Genomic DNA, 11,083 nt, shown 5'->3' with positions numbered 1-11,083 from the left:
TGGCAGAGGAGCTGGGAGACTCTAAGCTTGCCTCATTACTTGAACACAGCTAGATAAATCATTTTGAAACCCCAAATATCAAATCATTTGAACACCCAAGAAATCAATCTGAGGACCGAGAAAGCAAAAATACACAATTATAGGTGAAAAAAGCCACCACATTGTGGAAGGTAGAAGGTGTGCATAGTTTATTGGGGAAGAGATGACTGAGGGCGCTGTGATGGGAAGGGAGCCCTAATTGTGGAGAAAGGAGCAAGAGAGAAAGAAAGAGAGAAAGAGTGAAAGGGAACTGCACAAGAAAAAACATCTTCCCCAAACCCACCGGGAAAAGGAGAGGGGCTGAACACAAGTTTTTACAAACAGCAGAGCGCAGAGACTTAGGTTTCAAGGATCCACGCCATTGGAAGGGTCGTGCCTGGTGGGCGTATGGTGCTCTGGTAGAAAAGGAGGACAGGACCAGGAGCAGGCAGTGTGGTCTGAGGATCCCCTGGGTCACACGGGAAGAAGCAGTTTCCCTGCTTGGAGTTCATTTGGCAGAGGTGGCACTGCCTGTCAGGTGACAAAGGATCCAGCAGGTGCCATTGGGCTTCCCCATTCACTAACATAGAACAGGGATGCTTGCTGAGGGCAGTGAGCCTTGGTGTCAGATTTCTGCTCTCTTTACCATAAACTCCAAGCCACTGTGTAGTTATGCAACCAATTTGTGGGACAAGCCAGCAATGGCCACAGTGCAGTGAGAATCTCCCCCAGAGGATCAGAACACCATGAGATCTCTACAATTTGGAGGTTTGAAACCCAGCCATGTGCCTGAGATAAAACACAGGAGTGCTATGCTGAGACAGGTAGATAGATCAGAAGCAGGAGGGTGAAAGCAGGGATCTGGCTAAAGTCAGAGATACAAGATAGGTGATTATTTGCTCTTCTGTGAGGGCTTCCTGAAGAGTGGTGGGCACAGACTCCCTGCTGTTGGGGACAAGAGAGCAGGGCGATGTCATGTTCACCCCACCCATCTGTAATAACCAACTTCAGTGAGAATAATAGCCCCACCAAGTTGAGGCTGGAGTAGCTTACACCAAGGCCCACCACCCTGGGCCCTGCAGGTGCATCTGCACTATGGCAAGTCTGGCTGAGAATCAGCACACAGCCCCTTCACCAGAGGACCAACACAAAACCCTCACACAGCTCAAGTCTACTGATCATAGAGTGCCTCAAAGCTTCAGCTCTAGAGAAAATAGAATTCCGCTGCATTTATGTTTTCTTCCCCATGGGATATAAAAAAAAGCAAATTTCCCATGGATACAGAAAGCAATTGTGTAAATTATTTTACTTTATTTTATTTTATATTTATTTTTTCATCTATCAGACCAAATGATCCTAGGTTCTGGATCCCTGTTTTTTATATTACCTTGACAATTGGAGAAAACAGAGGAATTCACCTCAAAAGAAAGAACAGGAAGAAATGATGCAGAGAGATTAAATAAATACAGATATAAGTAAGATGTCTGAACTAAAATTTAAAACAATTATAAGGACATGTGGGCTCTTTCCATAATTTGGCTATTGTTGAAATTGCTACTATAAACATCAGAGTACAAGTGCCCCTATGCATCAGCACTCCTATATCCCTTGGGTAAATTCCTAGTAGTGCTATTGCTGGGTCCTAGGGTAGATCTATTTTAAAATTTTTGAGGAACCTCCACACTGTTTTCCAGAGTGGCTGCACCAGTTTGCATTCCCACCAACAGTGCAAGAGGGTTCCCATTTCTCCACATCATCTCCAGCATCTATAGTCTCCTGATTTGTTCATTTTAGCCACTCTGACCGGCGTGAGGTGGTATCTGAGTGTGGTTTTGATTTGTATTTCCCTGATGAAGAGTGACGTTGAGCATCTTTTCATGTGCCTGTTGACCATCTGGAAGTCTCCTTTAGAGAAGTGTCTGTTCATGTTTTCTGCCCATTTCTTCACTGGATTATTTGTTTTACAGGTGTGGAGTTTGGTGAGTTCTTTATAGATTTTGGACACTAGCCCTTTATCCAGTATGTCATTTGTAAATATCACAGGCAGGATGGAAGTGGCTTCTGGTGGTGGTTCGAGTATTACCTTGCCTCCATGTACATGCCTTGTTTGATTCCACATCCACACTTGTGTCTAGGCTACTCTCTCTGCCCACATGCCCTGATTTGACCTTGACCAACCTTAGGGAGCCCTGGAATCTTTGGCTTCGCCTCAATGTAGTTCTGTCTGCACCGACCTGCCATGGGGTGGGAAGACAGAGGCATCCAGGGTAGACCAGATGACTAGGACTTTGTGAGTGTTGGAGAGTGGAGGAGAAGGGGAAGTGGGTAGGTAGGAGGGGGGGGTGGGCAGGAAGAAGGTGGGAGAGGAGGGAATGAGCAAGGCTAGTATTTACAGAGCAACTACTTCATGTCTGGCACTAGGCTCAACATTAAACATATGCCCCAAATTCATTTCAGAAAATCACCCCACAGCATGTAATGATATAGTGTAACAGTCAGCTTGGTCTCTGTAACAAATACCACAGACTGGGAGGTTTAAACAACGCATTTATTTTTTCCCAGTCCTGGGAACTGGAAGCATGAGATCCAGGTGTGGGCAGGGCTGGTTCCTCCTGAGGCCTCTCTCCCTGGCGTGCACATGCCATCTCCTCCCCATGTCCTTACACGGTTGTCCCCTGTGTGTGTCTATGCCCTGATCCCCTCTTCTATTAAGGACCCCAGTCACATGGGATCAGATGGGATCAGGGCCTACCCTAGTGACTTCCTTTTACCTGAACCACCTCTGTAAAGACCCCATCTCCAAATCCAGCCCCGTTCTGAGGCCCTGGGGATTGGAGCTTCAACATGTGAACTGGAGGGGACATGATTCAGCCCATAATATACTGCCAGTATTTTACAGGGAAGGAAAATGAAGGTAATAGGGGATTATTCAGAAAGGTTTAGCCTTGTATGTGATCTAGCTGGGACTTAGAATGTATACATCTCCCCCAAATCGGTGACAGGCTGGAGCAGAGAGATCATGGGTCTTGCTGGAGGAGGGTTCCCACCCTGTCCTGTCCCTCACCCTGAGGAGGCCTCAAGGCCTCTGGGGGCTGCCGTTCTGAACAGATGGTCAGGGGGCTGGGGTCGTGTGTCGAGAGGCAGAAGAATGGCCTCAGGGGTGCCGAGAAGGACAGTCCAGAGAACGCGTAGACAAAGGATCCATTGCCCATGCTGTAGAAGGAGATTCTGCCTGCATCACAGTCCAGGAAAACGCCCACACGATGCAGGGGCCCCGAAGGGTGCAGGTGAACTCTTGGGAAGGCAAGCGCCCAGAACCCCTTCTTGTACAGCTCCAGGGCCCAAAGTCCGTGCTGGGGGGCCTTGAGGATCCTTCCCGTCCAATCCAAGCTCTCCAGACACACGCCCAGGTTCCAGGTCTTCCTGTGCCCCACCTGGACCTCCCAGTAATACCTCCCAGCTGAGAACTGCTCCAGGCCCAGCACACAGGGGTCCCGGTCGAATCTGCTGGGGGCGTTGGGCAGCTCTTGTTCAAAGAACAGCCGCCTCACAGTCTTCCTGTCCTCAGAGAGAGCGAGCTTGGGGCTTGCAGTGTCGGGGTCCAGGGATGGGCTCACTGTGGGAAGAGGAGAGGATCAGATTTAGGGGTTAGGGTCCCCACCTATGCTCCTGCATGGAGGTGGAACCATGCCTCCTTGGGAGTCCCTGTGCGTCCCCATTCTCTGTCCAGGACCCTGTGCACACAGGCCATCCCAGAGCAGCAGAGGTGGCTCCCTGTGTGTCACCATTCTCTGTCCAGGACCCTGTGCACACACCCCACACTTCCCACTGAGACAGTGTCCTGGCTCTGCACTCTCTGTGTTAACAGTGTCCCCCACAGTGACTGTGCCTCAGAAGATCGGGCTCTCTTGCTGCCCAGGCTCTGCACCCCGTCTGTCCCTCAGGTAGTAAACAGGAGCTAAGGTCTCTCAGGGCAGCTAAACTTGGTGTTTACAGCCATGGAACCAGCATTTAGCACAGCATTTCTGCACTCTGCAATAGAATGGATCACACATGTGTGCACACACGTGCACATACACATGAGCCCATGTGCATACACATGAGTGTATGTGCACACATACACACAAACACACACATGCACATAGATGTACAACATGCAAACACAGCACCCATATGCACATGCACATACACACAGAAAGGGATGGGATCAGGGATCAGATGGGATCAGGGCCTACCCTAGTGACTTCCTTCTACCTGAACCACCTCTGTAAAGACCCCATCTCCAAATCCAGCCCCGTTCTGAGGCCCTGGGGAGTGCATGTGCATACAAGGCACACATGAACACACATGCACAAATGCACATACTTGTACACACTGCACACACACACATGGAAACACATGCACATATGTGCATAACATGCACACACACATGAGCACATAAATGTACAACATGCACACATAACACCCACACATACATGCACTCACACATGCACCCATAAACACACATGCAGGGAGCAGACCCTTCCAGCCCCCAGCATGGTCCTCACCATAGATGATGTCCTCTGGCCAGCCTGAAATGAAACAGAAAGATGTGAAACTGTAGGGTTTGCACTGACCAGATGGGGCGAAAGCTCATGTTCTGTGAAGCTAAGTCAAAACAGGATGTAATGAGCTCTCGCAAGGACCCTGTAAAGGAAGAGCAAATATCCCTTCTTCAGTGCCCAAAAAACAATCCAGGTCACTGTATTCCTAGGGAAAGGTTTTGTGGGGCAGGCCTGATGGCCCAGCCTTCCCATGTCTGTCATAAAGACACATCTCTGACCTGTTCCCCAGATTGGGGCCTGACAGCTATGAGCAAGGACACAGGAGGCAGGGAGGAGAGCAGACAGGCGAGTGGAATGATCCATACTGATGATGATCCCCGCGCTCACAACAAGATCCTCTCAGGTGACAGGCTTGCTGCTGTATTTGTTGCTTGAGCATTTTCAGGATGTTGTCATCACCCTCGACTGATAGACTTTCCCAGGTTCAAGCTCACATCTGTCTCCATAGCAGAGACCTGCCAGCCTTCCCCAAGTCACCCAGTGAAGAGCAGCCAAGCACCTCTTAGTGATGGAGGATCTCACTGGGCATATGGTAGGTGGGAAGTCCCTGAGCTGGGGCCTGGGCAGGTCTCTCCCATTCCTCCTGTGCTTGAGGGTGCATGAAGGAGAGCCTTCATGCAGGGCTCTACATAAGTGCTCTGGCTGGAAGGGGCACGTCTGTCCCACTGGGGCCTGCTTACCTTGGGACAGCTGTTCCTCTTCTCTGTTCAGTCTCTCTTCTTCCAGCTGCACCCTATTCCTGTCCCTCTGACGTTTCCAGAAAAGACAGGTGGCTCCTGCCACAAGACAGCTGCTACAAGCCCCACCACAATGAGGATCACAGGCACCACTGCCCTCCATGCCATTGATGGGAAACTTTTGGGCATCTGAGCTAAAAGAGAGTTTGGGGAGGCAAGAATACCAGGGTAAGAGAGCACCTGTGTTCTTAGGGCACACAAGCCACAGGGTTAATGAGTCAGGGGACAGGTGCTTGTGAACTAACCTAACATGACCTGAAAACATGTGTGTGCCTTTGCACAGACAGACATGGACAGACACACAGGAGAGAGATGGTAGACAAATGGCAAAAGGTTAAATACTGAGTGGGTCTGCATTCTGTGTATCATTCCTGCAAATTTTATGAAACTTGAGGTTGTTTAGAAGGAAAATTTTATACAGAGTGAAACTTGGAAGCCCCCAGGTGTCCTTCAGAATGTGAATGCATAAACAGGCTGTGGTTCATCCAGACAAGGGAATACTGTTTACTGCTAATACGAAAGGAGCTATCCGTGCAGTCACTGTGGAGAAGATGATGGACATCCCCCCCCCCCAAAATAAAAATAGAACTACCACATCAATCCACTTCTGGGTATTAATCCAAAGAAAACAAAAATATTAACTGAGAAAGATAATGCACCCCTACATTTATTGCAGTGTTATTTACAATAGTCAAGATATGGAAACAGCCCAAGTGTCCACCTATGGATGAAAGGATAAAGAAAATTATATATATATATATATATATATATATATATATATATATATATATATATATATAATTTGTACAAAGGGCTGCTATTCAGCTATAACCAAGAAGGAAATCCAGGCATTTTCTACAATATGGATGCACCTGAGGGCACTTTGCTAAGTGAGGTTCGACAGGGAAAAATGTGTAGGATCTCACCGATAAGTTAAATCTAAAATGAAACAAAACACCATCCAAACCTCCAGAAAACCAGAAAGCCTAGTCATAGACAGAGAGAACAGATTGGTGGTTTCCAGAGGTGAGAGATCGGGAAGCTAATGGGTGAAGAGGGTCAAAGGTGCAAACTTTCAGTTATAAAATAAGTCCCAAGGAGGTGACATACAGCATGGAAACTATAGTTAACTACTGTGTTGTATAGCTGGAAGCTGACAGACTAGATCTCACAAGGTCTCATCACAAGGAACTATGGGGAGTATTGGATATTAACTACTGACTGTCTGGGGTGCTCAGAGATCTTGAGGTTGAATGGAGCAGAACACTTACCAGGTATGTGGCTCTTGGTCTCCATCCTCTCCTGGAGGAAGGGGTTGGAGATAGAGCAAGAGAGGTTCCCCATGCCCCTGTCCCAGACAGTCACATTGGACACCACCGCAAAGAGGCCCGTCGGTGACACTGTGAGGTTGGTCGTGGAAGGTAGGGTCTGTCCCCTGAAGTCTCTCCACTCCACCCGGGGCTCTGGGTACCAGCCCTCCGAGGTGCACTCTGCCCTGATACCTTCATCCCGGCCAGCTCGCACTTGGATTCTGGGCTCAGAGCCCAGCCCTGTGGGAAGAGACAGGCTTTGCAGCCTCTGCAACCATTACCATTTCTGACAGAAAAGCACAGATCCTGAAAATTTCCAACAGGTATCAGGGTTTTTCAGACTACTTGCTTTGTGTAATATTTATATGCCATATATGCTACCCTCTTCTGAGAAACCACAGAACAAAACAGAAAAGGCCCAGGAAGATCAAATACCTTTCCTGTATTGCAAAATCGGTGTCTTTTCCTCTCTGTGTCTCTTTCTGCCTTTGTCCTCCCATCCCTACCTCTGCTATCCCTCTCTCCGGGACAGTGGGGGTAACTTTGAAAAGGAGCTAGGTGTCCTGAATGTACCTGTCCTTGTGAAACACATTAGCGCCCGCTGTGGGAAGCGCCCAGGCTTGGGTCATAATGGGACGATCTGCAGCTGGGGGAAAAAGGTCTCAGGCAGACCAGGAGAAGGTCAGGGGCCCCAGCAGCAACCCTCACCTGCCACTCTCAGCCACAGGGTGGCATCTGCAGACCCTGTGCTGTCTTTGAACTCGCAGTGGAAGGTCCCGTTATCGAACACGGTGACGTTGTGTATGGTCAGCACAGCTTGGTCCTTGGCCGGGCCAGCTGTCCGGAAGGTCGTCCTGCCCTTATACTGCCACATCTGCTCTTCAGGCATGTCCGTGCCTTTCTTGCTCAGGTGCACGGCTGGGGACGGCTCCTCCCTGTACCACCTCACCTCCATGTCCTCCGCACTGATATTGAGGGACAGATGGCATTGCAGCTTCGCAGTTTCCCCCACCATAGCCAGGACCGGTTGGCCGGGACCAGAGACAGAGAAATCGGTTTTCCCTTATGAGGTCATAGCAGAAAGCATGGGTTAGGCCAGATGAGAGGAAACCACGGGCCATCCACCCCACCGGGCACAAGGTCCCCCCCCTAAACTGTGCCCAGTGTCTCCCCCTGCCCATGCCCAGGGGACACCCACCCACACCCAGGTTCCCTACCACCACCCCATGCTGGTGCCCAGGGTCCCTAGGGAAGGACTGCTTGGATCAAGTTCAGCCCTCTACTGTGTTCCTGTCCATGCATGGGGTTCCCTCCTAACATGGGGAAGGGACATGGGGAGCTCTCCTACCCTTTGCAGAGAGGCTGTAGGACAGAAGCTGCAGGAGGAGGAAGATGATGGAGCAGCTGGGTGGAAAGATGTCTCGACCTTGTGTGTTTGCCATGGCTGCTGGAGACAGAGAGGCCTGAGCCCCAGACACTGGAGACAGGGCAGGACTGAGTTAATTTCTGTCTCTCTTGGTTTCTGTCTCTGTCTCTCTGTATTTCTCTGTTTCTCTCTGTACCTGTCTGTCTATGTCTCTGTCTCTGACTCTCTTTCTGTCTCTGTCTCTCTCAGTTTCTGTCTCTGTCTTTCTCCTTCTGTTTCTATCTTTGTCTCTCTCTCTCTGTCTCTGTCTCTCTGTTTCTATCTCTCTCTGTCTCTGTCTCTATTTCTGTCTTTGTCTCTGTCTGTCTCTGTCTGTGTGTCTCTTTGTCCATCTCTGTCTTTCCCTGTCTCTGTCTCTGTCTCTCTGTTTCTGTATCTGTCTCTCTCTGTATCTCAGCCTCTCTTGGTTTCTATGTCTCTCTCCAACTATGTCTGTCTGTCTCTTTCCTTTTTTTTTCTGTCTCTGTCACTCTCTGTCTCTGTCTCCCTTTGTTTCTCTCTGTTTCTGTTTCTGTCTCTGTCTCTCTCTGTTCCTGTCTCTGTCTCTATCTCTGTATGTCACCGTCTCTCTTGGTTTCTATCTCTGTCTCTCTCTGTTTCTGTTTCTGTCTCTGTCTCTGTCTCTGTTTCTGTCTCTGTCTCTCTCTGTTCCAGTCTGTCTGTCTGCTTCTGTTAGTCTCGGTTTCTGTCTTTGTGTTTCTCAGCTTCTCTCCCTGTCTCTCCCTGTTTCTCTCTCTGTCCCTGTCTGTCTCTGTCTCTCTCTCTTTCTCTCTACTACTCTATCTCTCTCTGTCTCTCTTTCTTGTTCTCTCTCTCTCTCTGTCTTGGTGGGGGATGAGTCAACACTGGGAGGCTAACAGAAGTGAAGGAAACATGGCTAGGGGAGAGAAAGGTCCCTTTTCACTATCTTGGCCCCTCTTACTCCTGCACAAGTTGCTTACCCTAGAGACAGAGACACAACAGTGACCACCTGCTCTTGTGTCCACCTACTTGTGGATGACCTTTCTCTTGTGGTCATGTGTCTGCAAAACACCATGGACACATCCTCCTGTGAACGGGCTCTGTCTCCTCACCTGTTTGTGTAGGAGCCTTGCCCGACCTCTGGCTGTGCTCTGTCATGGAACATGAGCACGCTGGGAGAGAAAAGCCACCCCCTAGTCGGGTGACTCCAAGGCCAGAAGTACCTCTGTCAACCCCCTGACAGCCCAAGGAAACTCGCAGTTGGAGGAAGGAGCACTCGAGCCAGAGGGCTCCTAGACAGACATGGCCTGAGGCCAGCATGCTCCAAAGATTTATATTTATGAACTCAGCTTTGAGAACAAGTGTTCTGAACCACATGTGCTGGTCTGGGTGATTCGGCCCAGCACCTCCTCATGCAGGACTGGCATGAGGAGGTATGTTGGCACTTGCCCTCATTCTCTTCCGTGTTTGCCTTCCTTTGGTCAAAGCCACTGGGGTCTCCCTGTCACTCAAGAATAGGGGAGAGGTGGAGAACACAGACATGTGGATGAGTGCCCTTAAAATAGAAAGTACTCACCTTTCCAAGTAGTAGGACTGGAGGGCTTCCCAGGGAGATTCTGTGGCCTTGAGGGGATCGCTTGACTTCTCCACAAGTTCCAGGAAAGGTGTAGAACAAGTCTTCCAGATGTGATAGGAGAGAACAGCGGCTGAGCTCCCCAGCTTCTGTAGAATCCTAGGACTTTCTGGAAAAATGATCAACTGTGCCTTTCTGGAAGGTGCAACAAAAAAATAAACAAACCAAGGGCTTCTTAAAGGGTGTGTTTGACAGAACTGAACACACTGAGTGTTGGGGAGCAAGGCCCTGGTAGCAGGAGATAAGGGGAGAGAGAAAGACCCAGCAAGGAACCCCTGGGGTGGGGATGGCTGTCTGGGCTGGTGCCAGGAGCCCCTAGGTGGAGACCTGGCTCTTGAGTGCGTGGATGCAGGCCAAGGGCAGAGGCTGGAGGACTCAGATAAAGTTTCTGCATTATCAAACACCTCCAGTCCTGGACAGGCTGGGCCTGGTCCCTTTGGGAAAGTTTCTCATGTTCAGGTTGAAGTTGGTCAAATTCTAGCATTTGCCCCCCACGCCAGACTCCTGTGCAGGAAATCAGGCCACCTCCTCCTCCATGTCTGGGGCCATGACAGTCTTTCCTCATTGGGGACCTGACTTGGGCTGGGCTCAGAACACTCGGCCCCATTACCCCTTGTGTGAGTAAGACACTGGCCTGAACTCTACCTGTTCTTCCCTCCTGTTGACCCAAAAGTCTACACATTTTCTGGGAGAGTTTTGGAGGGAAAAAAACAGTTAGGGAAAGTTTGTGTCCCTCCTGGAGGTGGGATATTTGGTTGAATTCAGCAGATTTTTATGGACTGAGTTTTGTGTCCCCTTCCCAAATCCGTGCTCACACAGGGGCTGATGCTGCCAACCCACACCGTCCTCTGTGTTCCTATAAGGAGAGCGAACTATTTGGTAATCAAGTTGCTCCCCTGTTCTATATAAATACGAAGAGTTATGCTGCCACTCATTTTCATCTCCCCGTGCATTGCTTTAAGCAGATAATGACATCATCTAAAACCCAGGTTGGGTATACTTCTGAGTCAGGATGGAGGACTGGGGATGTGACATTAGAGGAAGCACCTAAGGGGTTTGGCAGCCGTGATGGAATGGATCCTGAAGGTGGGCGCACCTGGACAAGTGGTCCTTGGTGAGCATGCACATGGTCCGCAGCCTTTTACCTGAGTGGGAAGAGCTCCTGGAGATGGCACCAAGGCCCTCAGGGGTAGTGATAAACCCCAGATGGGGACGGGCTCCCTGAGTCAAGGTGGAAGGAAGGACACAGGGGGCCCCAGACTGTAGTGTCCCATTGCCATGGCATGTCCAGGACAGGTACATGCAGACAGACAGAGAGCAGATTGATGGTTGTCAGGCAGTGGGGATGAGGGGGAAATATAACCACAAAGCAGTTCGGGGTTTGTTCTGGCACG

General features: G+C 49.8%; 1 protein-coding gene across 1 annotated transcript; it reads right to left on the bottom strand.

Moving 5' to 3' along the window:
* Positions 1–2,548: 2,548 nt before the first annotated feature.
* Positions 2,549–9,876, bottom strand: LOC109260342 (putative butyrophilin-like protein 10). Its single transcript, XM_053905504.1, is given in 9 exon segments — positions 2,549–3,064; positions 3,066–3,634; positions 4,566–4,589; positions 5,303–5,411; positions 5,414–5,517; positions 6,643–6,909; positions 7,378–7,731; positions 8,018–8,146; positions 9,633–9,876. Coding segments are annotated over 8 exon segments (1,611 nt in total). The 5' UTR covers positions 8,112–8,146; positions 9,633–9,876; the 3' UTR covers positions 2,549–2,974.
* Between the last annotated feature and the right edge of the window lie 1,207 nt (positions 9,877–11,083).

The sequence above is a fragment of the Panthera pardus genome, unplaced genomic scaffold, assembly GCF_024362965.1.
Source record: "Panthera pardus isolate Hobbes unplaced genomic scaffold, ASM2436296v1 HiC_scaffold_1, whole genome shotgun sequence".
NCBI lineage: Eukaryota > Metazoa > Chordata > Mammalia > Carnivora > Felidae > Panthera > Panthera pardus.
The sequence above is the reverse complement of the archived record's forward strand: the minus strand, read 5'-3'. Positions and strand labels throughout refer to the sequence as shown.